Raw genomic sequence first — 18,599 nt, forward strand, 5'->3', positions numbered from 1 at the left:
GTACGTTTTACAATTATCGCTTGGCTGAATAATATATTTGTAGTATGAATACTTATAAATATTTTTAGGTACACGCGTAATAAAATAATTCTTATTTAAATATATTGGTTTTATTACTTGCTTATGTAGTTAAAATTGTTAAATATACATTGTAAGTTATTTTATTATTATATATTATACTCCTCACAATACCAATAGAAATTTCACGTCACCAGCAAGTGTCTTAGAATGAAGTTTAAAATAAAACTGACGTGTAATTAAAATTAGCTTGAATTTTATTTTAGCAGATTCAGTTCAAGTGTAAAGTAAAAACATCGGCAATAGGCATTGGTCAGTGATTGTTAAAGTTGTAGAAACATTTTGTGTTTTTGTCTAATTAAGGACTATTGTTTTAACATGAAAAAAAATGGGAGTGAGACTAATGAAAATAGAAGTCAACGAGGCAGGAGGGGTAAGTTTTTTTATAACAGGTTTAAGTTGTTTTTTATCTTCTTAAGTTTTACATTACATTATTAGAAAGTCTACTGGCAGGCTTTAAAATAGTGCATGGAATATCACAGTATAACCACATCAAAAATCAGTGTTTCCTTTCCATTTTCAGCTTCCATCTTGAAAGAAAATTATTAAACAGTGGATTAAACTATTGTCTTGACTCTTGAGATAATGTTTTCGCGATTTTTACAGTTTTATTTTTATTGATTCTCTACCAAAACTGATTTAGATTACTGCAGTCTTATCTTTTATCATTTACAACTTATAATGTATTTTTTATTGCAAGAAAAAATGAAAACATTTAACTTAAATTTCATTAAAATTCTAATTCAAATAAATAGTCTAATGTATATAAAGAAACTAATCAGTCTAATCAATAATTCAATACTGTAATCAGTGTATTATTTACAAAATTAATTTATTGTCTACTATTTCTAAACTATAGAAATCCTAATTTCACAAAAATCATGATACCAATATTTTATATCTATAATTTAAGATTAATTTATTTATTAAGTTTATTTTCATCTACAACTTTAAATAAAATATAATTATAATACCTAATACAAACTGAAGACTTAAGATTTGACCTTCTGCTCATACAGTAATTATAAAGTTATTAATATACACCTGGGAATTACAGAGGAACACTTTCTTTTAAATTGCATTAGGAAATTAGCATCCATTTTGCAGTACAATATACTGTAGAATGTAAATTGCTGTACTTAGTTAGAGGTGGTACATTACAAAATTGTACATTGTTAATATTAGATAAATTTTCCAACTCACTTTTATAAGATAAAAGGTGTTTTATAGATATCCTTTCACATTATTGATTAGTTGAGTACAACTGTAGAAGGTACTTAAAACATACTTACCTACTTATGCAATAGAGGCTGAAACCAAATGTTTAAATAATCAAAATGTTGGTTTTTGATAAAAATAAAATGTTCTTGGTAATGTCACATTTTTACTTTTTAATGCACAATGTCATTTTGTACTCATATAGATTTTAGAAAGAAACACTGAAACTCATTTTAAAAGATCATGCATAATTAAATATCCTTTCAATAATAATACACTAAAATAACGAGCAACATCCATGTAAATTGCAATACTATGTAAAACACACTATGTAAAGCATACTTTAAGTTACACAATCCTTTAGGCAAATGTTCATATACTCTTCAAAAGATAAGAAACATATTTAACCCAAGCTGATATTATGTTTCTGCATAAATTACTCAATTCCAAGATTGACTGCAATAATCTGTTGTTTTTCATTTCAATATTGTATAGTCAATTATTTTCAAAGGTGTAATTTTGGTTCATATTTTGGTAAACATTCTGCAATAAAGAGAATTGTAAATGGGAATAAAATAGACCTTGATCTATTACTATATGCCTAAGAGAATGTTTTTAAACAAAGTGTAAAGCAACTATTGTAATTTACTATCTTTCTGTTTGATTCATGTACTATGTATTTTATTTATCGCTTGTATATTTTTTTATTTAATGTATCATTTTGTATATAATTGGGTGGTACCTTTAATAAGATATAAAATATATTATATTTTAGCCACCCCTTAAGACACCATTTGTTTGTCAACCCAACCCATCTCAGTCTGCCAATCTTTACCACATTAGGGTCTTCTTTCAACACCTTGTATGAGATCTGTATCTGCTGAGAACACACCTGTAGAATTTTCTTGGATTTTCATCCTAAACTCTATGTTTAACTGGTTAAACCTTTGCTACTTCTACCAATTTCTTTGGTATGTCAAAGTTTATGTTATTGCTCTATATTTAGCATGTCACCAATTATACTGTTATTTGCATTGCAGAAATCTAACAAAGAGGTGATGATTTGAACATTAAATTCATGGCACTTGTCTAAGATTTATCTTAATATATAGTTAATATATCAATAATAGTCATATTCACATATTATAGTCATATAATAAAATTTATTCAACCCTGCTTAAGTAACTGATGTAATGTGTGACCCTAGTGATTTTTCATTGGTAAGTATCTTAAGAATTCCTATCACCTTGTTATTGGCCTTATTTAATTGTCTTAAATTTTTTCCCCATGTCTTCATGGCAGATTATAATTGTTATTCAGACTTTTTGTCTATACATAATCTAGGTATGAACTTAGCATTTTGCTTAGTTTTTGATAGAATCTTGTTGTCTCTAATCTGTTGGAAGAGTTTTCTTCCATTCCTCTTTTTGTTTTTTTTTCTTCTTTGTACATTCATCTTTTTTTTTCCTCAGAATGTTATTTTCTATTATTTTTTAAATTTGCAGTGCAGCTAAGATAGGCAATGAAAGATAGGCAAAACTATGAAAGTGTTCTATTTCATTTTCATGGAGCCGTTGCCAGTATCTGTCGTGAATTTCAAACAGAGTATGTCTCTTAGTGTGCAAGGAAAACGTGTGGTATTAAATGTATTGAACTATCATCTGAACTTAAAAATCGTGACAGCTTGACTATTACTGTGGAAAAAGTTTCGAAAGTGTGTGATGTGAGTATTCAACATCAAAATTGTATTAGTTTTTATGTGTGCATGATAATTTTACGTTCTGACAATTAAAACAAGGAAAAAATATTATGGTCACCTTTGGTGCACACTGTATGTGGATAAAATTTTTTGTTCTTGGTTTTAGTCCAGACCATGTGCACCAGGTTGTCCCACACAGTTTGTAATGCATGAACAAAATGTATTGCAATAAATATACATATTATAATATTCTATTACATTAACTTCTTAAGAGTAATACAGTCTTGACAGTCTTAACAATAATTATAAACTAAATATATAAACTATTCCACTTTATAAACACGTGGAAACACACAAACATAAACAAATTATTTAGTTTTTGACAAACCTTGTCACTTTTTTCGGTATTGCTATTGGCTGTGATGACAAAGCTACAGTTGATCCAGATTTTTGTTCCTTATTCGTACCATTAGGCAGCGGTCATGTCAGCGCTATTATTGCTTCTAAAATATGAAAGAGTGGGGCAACAAATGCAACTTTAGATATTTTCATATGTAGATGATGCGTGGTCGTAGGTAGAATAGTATTAAATTTAAGCGTTTTATAAAATTTTTTGAAGAAAATAAAATATTATTTTAACTTTCAATAACTGGATCTTATATTTCTCGAAATATAAGACTGTTTTTATAATTTTCCTGGGGTATCACGATTATTCGTTTTGTTTTTTCCAAATATAGCACCCTCTATCAACAATTCGAAAAATGTTCCTTATAAAAGTTACTTATTTGTTTATGAGGACCTCCATATCTGTAATAAAAATGGGGATTCCCATTTAAGATTTTAAACTTGCCCCCTCCCCACTCTGGTGTGTGTGGTTGGGAGTTGGGGGTCATGTTTGGTGTCATTCGATAGATTTTTGAATAATATTAAACACCTGTTGTCCCGTTTCTTTTCACGCACCTTTATATAAGTATTATATTCATTTTTTGCCTTCAGTAGAACAAAATACAACATTCTTACTGAACATAAAATGGAGAAAATCAAATTATTTACTTTTCAAGTGATTGGAATTAAATTTTAAAGCCACTGTTTGAAGCCCACTGATCGTCGCTAAATTACTTATCGGTCTTCATATTATATGGTTTTTACTTTATCAAAATAAGCATAATTTTTGGTGGTGCAAAACTTTTGTGGTTAAGTTTATTTTATATTTCAGAAAAATGTCAAATATTCAGAAAAATTTCAATGTAAAATTCAGTGATTAGTTTTCAATACAAAACATTTCATAATCTCCGTTATGATAATAAAACCCACTTATCAGTAATTACATTGTAAACTAAAAGGAAACAATCATGATACTATTTTGATCATCTTCGTCATAATGTCAAAACTCTCTTATCAGCAATTTCACTGTAGATAAACTATGAGGAATGATTCATGATGCTAACCAAATATACCTACTATGTATTCACTAAATATTAGAATGAACCTAAACGCAAACAATGGAAATGAACAAAACGAGATAATGAAATATAATTCCACGGCGGAGCAGCACATTGAAAATATGAGTTATAAAGAAGTGGTTCAGATAATAAAGAAACTAAAAAACAATAATGCGCCAGGGACAGACGGAATTTAAACAGAGTTATTAAAATATAAAGGATCCGAACTCTGGGGAATACTTCATTATCTAATATTAATATGGACCAAGCAGCAAATGCCGGAGGAATGGACAGTTGGACTTATACAGCCAATATATAAGAAAGGAGATAAGAGGGAATGCCCAGAATTATAGGCCAATTACATCGCTAAAATGTAGTGTTGTGAATTTATTAATTGTTAAGTCTTTAATTTATAATGTCTTGTTCTTATCTTAATTCATTAAAAAGCACAATAACTGATATTTATTTATTTATCACTACATATACAATAATTTATTAGTAGGCGAGCGTAACAACAATATCGCGAGCGCGAATCTTCTTTATTAACTGTCCCTCCATAACCAAAATTCCTCTATAAATATAAAGTCCTGTTATTCGAGAATGAAAACAGTTGTTTCTCGAAACACATCGAACATAGACCGCTGTTTTGCTGAAAGGCCTTCTAGACAGAGCGGCGAATTGTTCTCAGAACCGGTATGGTTAAATCGGCTTGTCTCCAGAAGGTTCGAATTGTTGTTTTTATTATAAAGGGGGACCCATCGTGTGTCAGGTAGGCATTACCTAAAAAATACGTGAATGAATGAAAATATTAGTAATAAATATATTTACGGTTTTGGGTCAGAATTTATCGTAACATTGCCCCCCTCTTAAAAGATTGTTCCTCCTGGAACCTTGTCAGGACTGGAACCGGAACGGTATGCTGGTATCGGCAACTGGACCCTCTTTTACAACTTCCAGTTGTATAAAAATGACAAGGGACGGTTTTCTCTCCGCACCAGTAACTATGCGGATTGCAACAGACTAATACCTGGACTTCGGTGTCTTTAAAGATCTCTTCCACCATATTTCGGATAACCCTCCAATCTAATTGGCGGCACTCCAACTTTGGCATGGCTAACTTTTGCACGTCGGACTCTAGTACGTGCTCTCTCAATTGAAGTAAGGCTTCCCATACATCTCGGTAGGTAGGTTGGTCACGGGCAGTGTCTTTTGTTACCAGGTAGAAAAGGTAACGTGATGCATCTTGGAGTTTCAAGGTTTTACCGGGAGCTGGCACCTGGCATTGCAGTTCTGCAACTCGACCAAACTTCCTTCGAAAGACGGATGCCAACCCTGGTGCGTCTTTGATACTGGCCGGGATGGTAAGGGCCAGCGAGTAGTCATCGGGGAGCGCGAGTAGATCTTGCTTTTCTTCAGTGGTAACACCATGTCTTGCTTTACCGGTACCTCCATAGGCACCCATGAATTCCTCAAACGTGAGGTCAGACACGTCTTGGACTTGGTTTACTTCCACTTCTTCATCTACTTCGTGGTCACCTTCGAAAGACGCCAGCCGGTTATGGTGTACTATCATCGGCTTTCCCCTCGGAATCTTGTTTATTCGGTAGATGACATCGTTGATCTTCTCCATGATGAGGTATGGACCTTCCCAAAACTGCTGCAATTTGGGAGAACAACCTTTCCGCTTCTTGGGATTATACAGCCAGACTTTGTCGTTCTTCTTAAAGCAACCCTTTTCGGCTTGTGTATCGTACCGTTTCTTCATTCGGTCGCTAGCGATCTGAAGGTGGGAACGGACCAACTCATGTACATCGTCCATTCTTCTTCGTAATTCGATCACATAATCTTCACCTGCTACATCTTCTCCAGGTCGACACCCAAACTCTAGATCACAAGGTAGTCGCATTTCGCGTCCGAATAGGACTTTGGCTGGTGTCTGGCCTGTTGATTCGTTAACAGCAGATCTGTAGGCCATTGTGAAGAACGGAAGGTATTGGTCCCAGTCTCGCTGATGATCGGACACCATCTTTGTCAAATACTTGCCAACTGTCCTATTCATTCGTTCTACCATACCATCCGATTGCGGATGATACGCGGTAGTTCTTGTTTTCTTCATGCCTAGTCTATCACATATTCCTTGGAATAGATCGCTTTCGAAGTTCCTGCCTTGGTCACTATGGATCTCCAAAGGCACTCCAAATCGGCTGATATATTCTTGGATCAACTTATCTGCAACGGTGGCGGCCTTCTGGTCTGGAAGTGCGTAAATCTCGACCCACTTAGTGAAGTAATCCATTACTACCAGCATGTACTTGCCTCCATTTTCACTTTCTGGAAATGGCCCAGCGATGTCCAAAGCTATTCTTTCAAACGGGCTTCCAACATTATATTGTCTCATAGGAGCTCTCCTTTTTCGGTAAGGCCCGTTACTCGTGGCACAAATAGTACATTTCTTACACCAGTCTTTTACATCGTCGGAACTGTTCATCCAATAAAACCGTTCCCGAATTCGCTGAAGGGTTTTCCTTACACCAAAATGCCCTCCCGATGGACTGTCGTGTAACTGACGAAGTACTTCGGCTATTCTGCTCTTTGGGATCACCAACTGTCTTCTCTTCTCTGAACCGTCATCATTTTCCAGGACTCGTTTGAGCAAGCCATCTTCTACGATAAATAAGTCCCACTGGGCCCAATACGTCTTAACTACTGAGCAAAGGTTTGATATTTCCTGCCAAGGTGGTCGACGGTTTTCCTCTTTCCATTTTCGGATTTTCTGTATAACTGGATCTCTCTCTTGTTCTTCCCTGATCTTAGTAGGCGTCCAGTCGTCGTTGACAATCGTCGTTCTTAGCACTGCTGCTTCCTTGGATTCCGTTTTGTTGCAGTGGGAACACTCTGCTGAGCATGGCCTTCTGGAAAGAGAATCAGCGTTTCTGTGGCTGACCCGGCCCGGTGCTCAATCTTAAAATCGTATTCTTGGAGTCGTTCGATCCACCTGGCTATCTGACCTGGCCTGTTCGATCCTCTGGATTCTTAAACTGCATCAACCACTTAAGGGCGGCATGGTCGGTTCGGATTAGAAACTTTCTGCCATAGAGGTATTGATAGAAGTGCTCTACTGATTTCACTACTGCCAGAAGTTCTCTTCTCGTGACGCAATAATTCCGTTCAGGTTTTGAAAGAACTTTACTAAAATATCCGAGGACTCGTTCCTGTCCTCCTTGAATCTGAGACAGCACTCCTCCAATTCCCACATTACTTGCGTCTGTATCTAAGATGAACTCTCCTTCTGGCAGTGGATACCCTAAAATTGGTGCTGTTATTAAATGCTTTTTCAACGTTTCAAAGGCATTTTGGCAGTCTATATCCCAGCGGTATTCTCTTGCTTCCTCTGTAAGTCGCGTTAATGGCTTAGCGATATCTGCAAACTTCTTAATAAATCTCCGGTAGTAAGTACATAGTCCAAGAAAACTTCTCACTTGATGTTTGTCAGTTGGTTTTGGCCATTCCTTAATAGAATCGATTTTTCCCTTATCCACGGCCACTCCTTCTTTACTGACTATATGACCCAGATAATTGACTTTACCTTGAAATAGCTGGCACTTCTTGGGGTTTAGCATCAATTGGGCAGCTTTAAGTCGATTAAAAACGTTTTCTAAATTCCTCAAATGATCTTCGAATGTCTCCCCCAAGACGATTATGTCATCTAAATAAACCAGGCATGTTTTCCAAGATAACCCTCTCAACACATTTTCCATAAGCCTCTCAAATGTCGCAGGAGCATTACAGAGTCCAAATGGCATAACGTTGAATTGCCACAATCCAGATCCTGTGGTGAAGGCTGTCTTTTCTTTATCTACTGGGTCCATTTCTACCTGCCAGTATCCAGACTTCAAATCCAAAGTAGAAAACAATTTACTTCCAGCCAATGTGTCCAATGTGTCATCGATCCGAGGCAGAGGATAACTATCCTTCTTGGTAACGTTGTTCAGCAAACGGTAATCCACACAGAACCTCGTCGTTCCGTCTTTCTTCTTAACCAGGACCACCGGAGAGACCCATGGGCTCGTAGAAGGTTCTATCACCCCGTCTTTCTTCATTTCCTGAACAATCGTTTCAGCTTCCTCTCTCTTCGCCTGTGGTAATCGTCGAGCTGTTTGACGAATTGGCTTAGCATTACCAGTATCAATTTTATGCTTAACAACGGTAGTTCTTCCCGTCTTTCCTCCTTTCGGTACGAAAATATCACGATACTGCCGCAGAAATTCCCTTAATTTCCTTTTCTCCATCTGATTTAGAGACTGTCCTGCAACTGCAACCATTTGGTCGAATTTGTCGTTGGAATTATCAGATGTTGTCGCCTGACGGATTATGGATGTCACAGGTACACAAGTTCCTACTTTTGTCTCTTTCTTTATGGTCACTGGGTAGTCGTTGACATTGATAAGTCTCACAGGAATTTCTTTAGCCGAAGTCACCAATTCCTTTCCAATTATGATTCCACGGCCAACCTCATCGTCGTGGTTCCAAGGCTCCATCATAACGGGTCTCCCTTCGTCCACAATTCCCTGTAGCCGCGCTACTATGATCGTTTCGCTTCTCGCAGGCACGACTGTATCTTCTGTAATGGCTGCTTGCACAGTGTTGTCATTATGTGGATGGAGAAATACCTCCTCGTTGCCAACTTTGATTACCTTATTCTTAAAATCCAATTGGAATCCATGCATATTCATTACGTCCATTCCTAATATAACATCCTCTTCGATGTCAGCAACTATAACAGTGTGGACGAACTTTTCTGCTCCAATTCCCAATTGTACCTGGATTTCTCCATGAATGTTGGCATTTTCACCTGTAGCGGTCCGAAGTCGCAACCTCGTTGGTAACAGTTTCTTACGGCTGTTTATAACTGTTGGACGTATAATGGTTCTGGTCGCTCCGGTATCCACCAACAACGTATGTCTTTTACCATTTATTTCTCCATCTACATATACACTATCTTCACGACATTTCAAAGAAGCTATTAGTATGAGAGGGTCTTTGGAAAAGTTTTGGGTCGAAGCTGCCCCCCTAAGGCTGACCCGTTCTAGTTTTCCTGATGGTGAGTTTCTTGATTTGCGTCGTACCTAGGGTGCTTACAGGAGCTTCGTACGTGTCCTATTTCGCCACAATTCCAGCATCTGATGATCTTCGTTTTCTTATATGTCATGCTTTTCATCATATTAACGAGCTGGTCAAGTTTATCTTCATCTCCTTCCTCTTTTACAGTCCTAACTTTACTGTACCCGCCAGAGGCCTGCGTAGCTGACTCGTATTCGAGGGCGGCGGATAAGACATCAACCAGCGTCTTGTGACGAGCTAATCGTAGTGTTCTCTGCATTTCATGATCACGAAGACCATCAATAAACGTTTGAACGGCCAATTTTTCCATCATGTCTTCGGGAGCTGTTGGATAAGCATATCGTACTAATCTGGCAATATCTACCTCATATTCTTGAAGAGCCTCATCTTTCTTCTGTCTACGATTTTTAAGCTGCGACTGATATACATGCTCCAAATGTTCGTGGCCATATCGCATATTTAACCTCTTCTTCAGTTGTTCGAAATCATCGGTCTCCTCTACGGCTATGGTCTGAAGCACATCTAAGGCATCTCCTCGAAGAGCGATAGTCAGGTTTACCGCCTTTTCTTTTTCAGACCATCCATTTGCTCTTGCGGCTGATTCGAACTGTTTCATGTAGTTGTTCCATGACGATTTTCCATCGAAAGTTGGGACTTTCACATGGACAGAACCTCCACTTCCTTCAAATTTCGGCCGTGTTTCCAACTTACATTTCGTCTCTTCTTCTTTTGTCTCCACTGTAATTGGATTGTTTCCTCTCTCTGCTGTCCCTGTTTCCTCCATCTTCCTTTCCATCTCTTTAATCTTTTCTTCGAAGGCCGACATATCGGCAGCAACTTGGTTTTTTAGCGAAGACATTCTATCGTCGAGGGCAGACATCTCGGAAGTTACTTTAGAGATGTTAGCAGAAACTTTACTTTCCAGAGAAGAAATCTCGTTAGAAACTTTGTTTTCTAATGAGGCGATGTCGCCGGAAACTTTGTTCTCCAATGATGCGATGTCACCGGAAACTTTGTTCTCTAATGATGCGATGTCGCCGGAAACTTTCGAAATATCGCCGGAAACTTTCGAAATATCGCCAGAAACTTTGTTCTCTAATGATGCGATGTCACCAGAAACTTTAGAAATCGACGAGAGGACAGCATCTTCAAATATATAAGTCTCTGGATCTAGTCCTTCTTCTAGCAAAGCGTTCTTTAGTCGTTGGACTAACTCAGCCTTTTTTCCGGTGGAAGCTAATTCTCTGTCTTCAAGATGTCTTCTTAAATTAGTCACTGTCAGCTCATAAATCGTAGCCATTTTCACAATTTATTTTATATTCACTTGTATTATTATTATAAGTCTAATTTATGTTCGATCTCACTTCTGGCACCATTTGTTGTGAATTTATTAATTGTTAAGTCTTTAATTTATAATGTCTTGTTCTTATCTTAATTCATTAAAAAGCACAATAACTGATATTTATTTATTTATCACTACATATACAATAATTTATTAGTAGGCGAGCGTAACAACAATATCGCGAGCGCGAATCTTCTTTATTAACTGTCCCTCCATAACCAAAATTCCTCTATAAATATAAAGTCCTGTTATTCGAGAATGAAAACAGTTGTTTCTCGAAACACATCGAACATAGACCGCTGTTTTGCTGAAAGGCCTTCTAGACAGAGCGGCGAATTGTTCTCAGAACCGGTATGGTTAAATCGGCTTGTCTCCAGAAGGTTCGAATTGTTGTTTTTATTATAAAGGGGGACCCATCGTGTGTCAGGTAGGCATTACCTAAAAAATACGTGAATGAATGAAAATATTAGTAATAAATATATTTACGGTTTTGGGTCAGAATTTATCGTAACAGTAGTATAAAAAAATCTTTCTGGTATTATCTATAATAGATTGTTAGAATACTCCGAGAATATAATCGGTGATTATCAAAATGGATTCAGACCAAATAGAGCTACTACAGACAATATATTCATACTAAGAACGATTGAGGAAAAAGCTTATGAATACGACATAAAACTGTATTATCTGTATATAGACTTTAAACAATCTCTTGATAGTGCGAAAAGAAATAAAATGCTGGAAGATATTCGCTATCTAGGTATACCTAACAAATATATCAGCCTCATAAAAATGACGTTGCAGGGTTCAAAAGCCGTACAGTAGATGAAGAACTAATTCCCCTATTTGACATCAATGTGGGACGGAGAAGGGAGACGCACCATCAATCATGCTGTTTAACCTAGTTCTTGAGGCAGTCATTAGAAAAACCGATGTAACCGGCTACATAAATACTAAATCAGTACAAATTATTGCATATGCAGATGATGTAACTATCATTACTGATACTTACAAACTATCACTAATGAAAGTGCTTAAGGATCAGTTGATCCTTGAAAAAGAATGCTTAAAATAAGCAAAACAAGTACCAAGTACATCACCGTCAAAAGAACACCTAACAATGAAAATTTTATCGTAACAGATTACTATAACATCGAGCGTGTGGATGTCCCCACACATTTGAACACAAGAATCAATCAAAAGAATTCTGTAAGTAGCGAAATTGTTGCACGCATTTCCAGCGGGAATGGTATATACTATGCTAATAAAATATTGATGATATCGAAATTATTAGGCAAATCAACCAAAATAATTATCTACAGAACATTAATTAGATCCGTAGTAACCTATGGTTGTGAGATCTATGGAATGACAAAAAAGATGAAGCTCAACTTAAGACATTTGAGAGAAAGATAAAGTAAAGCCTCCTTGTTTGCTCTTTCTTCATTCACTATTCGCGGATTGAAAAAAAGCGATCCAATTTCGATATTCGCGGTCTAAGATTTCTTTGTTCGCGGATCGAATCGGTACATACCTATACCTAAATAGAAAGCATTGAGTATCCTTTGTCAACGCGTCTGCAAATTGACTAATAAAACAATAAAATTTACCTTCTTACAATTATGCCAGATTGTGTTTTCAAAAGCTATCGGCGTTGTTTGTTTGGTTCGGCGGTTCATCTGCAGACACTGTTGCAGCAGAAAAATATCCATGCTAATAACAAAGCGTGCGTTACATAGTTCCGAAATTGTTTTGTTTCTGAAGTTAAAACTTTTTTTGAAATCAAAGAATTTAGACTTTAAAGTAATTCTAGTTTTCGACAATGCGCAAGGACAATTGCGAACTATGCATCCATATTCCATATTTAAAGGTGGTATTTTTACCTCCCAATACGACGGCTTAGATTCAATCTATGGACCAAGGAATAACCCAGGCTCAATTACATTAGACGAACCTTCAAAATGGTACTGAATAATATGGAATGTGATCCTGATATGAATCTCATGGAAGGCCGAAAGAAATTTGACATAGCAAAATGTATCGTAAACGTAAGAGAATAATTGCAAGAACTGAAGCCATACACATTGAAATCATGCTGGAAAAAACTGTGACCTGTTCTGACTGCGGGAAATGAGGAACAATCTGTGCAAGTTCAAACTTTAACTGCAAATATTGCCCAAAGTGCGAGTGGAATAGGACGAGATGAATTCTAATAGATAGAATTAAGTGACGTTCAGGAGTCGCTTGAATCGCAAGATGAAGATTAGACTGAAACCGACTTGGAGGAAATGTTAAATTCACAACCCATTGAAAAAGAGGCTTTAACAAGCACTGGTAACGTGACATTTAATTTAAAAAATCTTAGTGGAGCTTTAAAAAGGGCAAATTACTTTTGTGACTTCTTCATTAATACTGCTGAATATCAGCCTCAATTGAAGAAGTTTTTAAAAACTGAAAAGCAAGAGAAAGTTACTATATAAACTCTTTAAACCATTACCTAAACCTGAACATAATATGTAATTAATCAAAATATGTATGGCCAAAAACTTTAATTAAACTGATTTTTTAATATAATTGCTTTTTTGTTTCGTCACCTAGGAATGTATCTCCTATAACCCCATATCAATTATCATTCTATATTTACGGATTTTGTCTATCTCTATCTATCTATACAGCCATTGCTGTCCAATTTTGGACATAGGCCTCCTCATCCTTCTTCCACGTCTCTCTATTGTAGGCAGTTTGTATCCACTTCGGGTCTGCGTGTTTCTTCAAGTCATCTGACCATCGCATTTGTGGCCTTCCTCTTTTTCGTTTGTAACTATATGGTCTCCAGTGTGTAATCATTGTATAAATTGTATATGTATTTTAAATTAGCCCGCCACTTCCCACCTCTTATTTTGTAAAGCCCAGCACATCCGATGTGCGGACGTGTGCTGTGCTGAAAGAGTACAAAAAGATGGCGAATTCGTTTAACAGCGTGTAATTTGTGTGTGAATAAAGTTCATGTTAATCATAGTTTTTCATCATTCAATGCACATTTACTGAAGTGTTTTCATCCCCTCTACATGGTCCTTCGAGCCGGATATACCTGTTAATTGTTAAATTTCAGTGTTAACAATTAATATACAATCATTATTAAAATTACAAGAACAAAGTGAATTCAACCGTTACAGTCGACCAAGTAAAGTGTTGCCAGAAATTCTTCATCAAGCATTCCGCCGCTAAATTGGTCAACTAGATTCAACAACTTCACCGACAGTTCCGTCAAATCTAAGTGTTTACAGTCGTTCAAATAGAAGTACTGGTAAAACGTCGAATAACTCGTCTGCTATCTCAACTGGTCAACTATTATTTACAGTCCAATCGTATTTCGAGTGAGTATCCTTATCCTTATCTTAATTTCAAAGCCTGTATTTAAGGTTGATCTGCACCCCCCAAAAGACAAACCCCAAATTCAAAAAATTTGAAAAAAATTGAGAAGGTATATGTGATGTCTAGAAGTATTTTGACAACTTTTAAACAAACTTCATGTTTTCGTTTTTGAAAAAACTCAAAAAAACTACTTTTTTCCAAGTATAAAGCGGGAAAACCAAACATAGGATTTTGTTAATTTTTTTACAGCATCAAGATATGATTATAAGAAATACTTATGAATTTTTTGAAAATTTTTGAATTTACAGTTTTGTTCCAATAGGAAAAAATAATATGTTTCGGCTAAGAAACCGAAAAATTTTTTAATAACAACATATATAAAACTGTAAAAGTGGAAAATATTTGCAACAAAAAGTTAAATATTTTTTCCTAAACATATGAAAAATCTCGTTAAACAAGAATTATGTCTTGAACTGCCGCCTTCAAATTGTAATGTAGGGAGATGGCTCCATCTGAAGCAATGGTAGTATTTATCATCGATAGATAGCATTACGTTCGGCTTCGAAACGCTTCAAGCAAAACGTCACACTAACAGGGTTGCCATATCGATTACTTTGTACAACACTTTGGCAGATAACAACAAAATTTAATAGGAATGTTATCGGTTTGAACTTTGAACCGGTCATGCTGAAACTTACAGAGTTACAGAATAGTAGATACTGCAACTTTTATTTTGAAAGTAGGATATCATAAAATTTACACTCTATAAGTAATATATCTATAAAAAACCTTTTTAGTTTTAAAAACCTATTTAGGCGTTTTTAGTTAATTATTTTAGTATTTATAAAAATAGTGTTTCTTGCATAACCAGTATCGTACACAGAATTTGTCTGAGGGGGGGGTTGAAATTTTTTTATGCTACCTCCATTTTGAGTGCCTAAAATTTGGGTTTTTGTTTAATTTAAAGTACTAAAGAGTTTAATTTAAAGTACTAAAGATAGCAGTGCCAAAGATTCAGGTATCTATTATCCTGCCTACCAACTAAAACCACCCTCTCTTACTTGTGTGCATTTGACTGTCGCACGTACCGTACTCCGAAAGTGGGGTGAAGACATTTTTGGAACACTCACTTCTCTTATCTAAATCTTATCTATTGTTCTGAAACTATTTTCTTGTGGCTTTTAAAGTAATTACTATTTTAATGGGAATAAGCCAACTTGTAAATACAATACATTTTGGAGACGGCTATCGCCGTATTCCCGTTCTTCCCCGCCAACCCTGCCGGTTTAAGGCATGCTCCTCCTCCAAACCTTTCGATTCCATCGCTCTTCTAATTCCTTCATTCCATGAGCGTCAAGTTCTACCTCTTTTTCTTCTTCCAGGGGGGCATCCATTTGTGAAGTTTTTGGGGCCAACGTTCGTCAGGCATTCTCAATAGGTGTCCAAACCATTTTGAACCTCTTTTTTTCTATTCTGTCAATGACCGTTTCTGTAGCGTTGGCTTCCTTTCCTGGCTTGATGTTCTAGCACTTCTTCTCAAATAATCCATTTCAACTGCTAACAATCTTCTCTTCAGGTCTGCATTGACAATTGTCCATACTTCAGAGCCATAACAAAGAACTGATTCAACCATGGTTTTCCCTATTCTTTTTTTGTTCCTTTTTGAAATGTTGCGATCCCACCATAAGGAGTTCAGACATCCTACAATTTTACGTCTCTGAGTAATTCGGTGTTTAATTTCGGTTTGTCCCAAGCCGTTCTTAGCAATGAGTGCACTTAAATATTTAAATTTTTCCACTTGTTTGATTTCCACGTCCTCGTCGATCAACACTTCAAACCTTGCATCTGAATTGATAACTAAATATTCTGTTTTCTTCATGCTGACTTGTAACCCACATTTTACATATTCTCTGTATAGACGCTTTATCATAAATTCTAGATCATAAAAATCTTGAGCTAGGACGACTTGGTCATCCGCAAAGTTCAGGGAGAACAGTACGTCATTTCCTATGGGGATTCCCATTCCCAGGCAGTTGTTTTTCCAATTATCGAGGGCTGCCTCAATATATAAATTAAACAGTGAGTGTGACATTATGCATCCTTGTTTTAGTCCTTTAGTTACCTTTATTGGCTCTGATAGTCTTTTTCCGATTTTTAGGTAAGTAGTGTTCTCCCTGTATACTTCTGTAATTATTCCTAAAAGGTATGGACTAATGTCGAGTTGTTGCCACAATTTAAGTCTTGGAACTGTATCATACGCCTTTTCTAGGTCGATGAAGGCTAGATGTACTTTGGTACCAACTACTATTCTTTTTTCTATTAATTGTTGGAGTATGAAAATCTAATATATGATTGCATGTATAAATTTAATGGTTTATAATACGATATTCACAGATAGCGCCGCTAAGTACCTCTTTGTCGATAAAAATGTTTACATAATAAATATGTGTCATGTTTCAATGATATGTGTGGATTATGTTCTTGCAAATGCGTAACTTTAATATTCCGATTGACACAGCGGAGCAGTAAAATATTATACATAAAGATGTTGTTAAAGATATCTTTGCTTATTTGGTCTACTAGGTATTTGATAAAATTACTGTCTACACAACTTGGCAACTCAGCCAATGGATATAATGATAGAAAACTGTAATTTATATTAGGGTTTGAAAATATTACAGAGTCATTATGTAGAAATCTACGATTAAGTTAAAAAAATTACCACAGTAGTATGCCGCAGTAGAGCCATCTCTAGGATCAGAAACAAATTAATCGAGGGTGAAGATATAATCTTTCCTTTCCATTCATTCTTTTCGACCTTGTGCAAGTAATATAATTACAATCAATTTAACTACCCAAAATAATATAAGGTTTCATTTTCGTCGTATAAGATAAGATAATTGAGTTTTTTATGTTGACTAGCCTCTTTTAATCAGTTTTAAAAATATCAGTTCTGTTTCATACGTGACTTCTTAAATAAAAAGGGTATTTTATCTTTAAAGCATAATAATCTCATAACTTGTTATTATAAATATTTTAGTTAAAAAATATTTCATTCATTTTAGTTCATTATGGATGTTAGTATTGAGAAATTACGCAAAACTCGAGGTTCGATCAAAGCGCGACTAACAGTTTTTACAAAATTTATTGAAAAATGTGTTGATTCTAAGTCTGAAATAACTCCAATTGAATTGCAAAATAGACTGCATAGATCTGAATGCATTCTATTACAGTTTGAAGACATACAATGTCAAATAGAGTCGTGTTTAGATGAAATACCAGAGGAAGAATTAAACTACCGCGAGGATTTCGAAAACGCATATTTCAAAGCAAGCACTGCCGCAAAACAACTAATTGAGGCTACTAACCAAAGTATTCCAGTTTCTCATTCTTCTCATGCTCATTCTTCAGGAGTTACATTGTCCTCAATTCAGTTGCCAAAATTTACGGGTTGCTTTGAGAATTGGCTTGAGTTTCATGATTCCTTCAATTCAATCATAATTCAAAATCAAAACATATCAGATATTCAGAAGTTTCATTATCTGAAATCGTGTCTTTCGGGTAATGCAGAAAAGGTCATTACGTCGCTTACGGTTTCCTCTTCAAATTTCATAGTTGCTTGGAAACTTCTCTGTGATAGATTCGCAAACAAGCAGTTACTTATTCATAACCATATAAAATCTATATTTGGGTTAAGAAACATCAAAGAAAATTCATCTTCTTCACTCCGTTATCTAATTGACACTATTACAAGCAATCTTCGATCCCTACAGTCACTCAATCAACCGGTGGAAAAATGGGATGCATTATTAACATATATTGTAATGGAGAGAGTTGATTCGGAGACAGCACGTGATTGGGAAAAAACTAATCTTAGTGATCCCTCTTTCAACGATTTCTTGGAGTTTCTTAAAGCCAAAGCTGATATATTAGAAAAGGTGGAGCAGTCTATGGACCACAGGCGCTCTTCCAGTTCGACATCGGGTGCTAAATTTAAATCAACAAGTAGCCGTTCTTTTGTTAGCAATAATTCTTCTCTATCATCGTGCATCTTGTGCAAGGGTCAACACAAGATTATACAATGTAGTCTTTTCTTAAAACTCAATGTACAAGCTCGTATGGAGGAAGCAAAGAAACATTCTCTTTGTTTCAACTGCTTATAGAGTGGTCATCAAAACAATACGTGTAAATATGGTAAATGTAAAAAGTGCAGCAAAAAGCATCATACATTACTACACTTTGAATCGGTTGAAAATCCTAGTCCTGAACCAGGTACTAGTTTAAATTCTCATTCTCTTTCAACCACCGTTCACAGGGAAGGTGT

General features: G+C 35.8%; 1 protein-coding gene across 2 annotated transcripts in view; it reads left to right on the forward strand.

Moving 5' to 3' along the window:
- The first annotated feature begins 268 nt into the window (after window positions 1-268).
- Window positions 269-18,599, forward strand: part of LOC140439622 (NFX1-type zinc finger-containing protein 1-like) — a 209,497-nt gene continuing 191,166 nt past the window's right edge. For both annotated transcript variants that reach the window (XM_072529649.1, XM_072529650.1), the window contains exon 1: window positions 269-451. In XM_072529649.1, the coding sequence (XP_072385750.1) occupies window positions 397-451 (55 nt within the window). In that variant the 5' untranslated portion in view covers window positions 269-396. The remainder of the gene's footprint in view (window positions 452-18,599) is intronic.

This window comes from Diabrotica undecimpunctata, chromosome 4, assembly GCF_040954645.1.
Source record: "Diabrotica undecimpunctata isolate CICGRU chromosome 4, icDiaUnde3, whole genome shotgun sequence".
Lineage (NCBI taxonomy): Eukaryota > Metazoa > Arthropoda > Insecta > Coleoptera > Chrysomelidae > Diabrotica > Diabrotica undecimpunctata.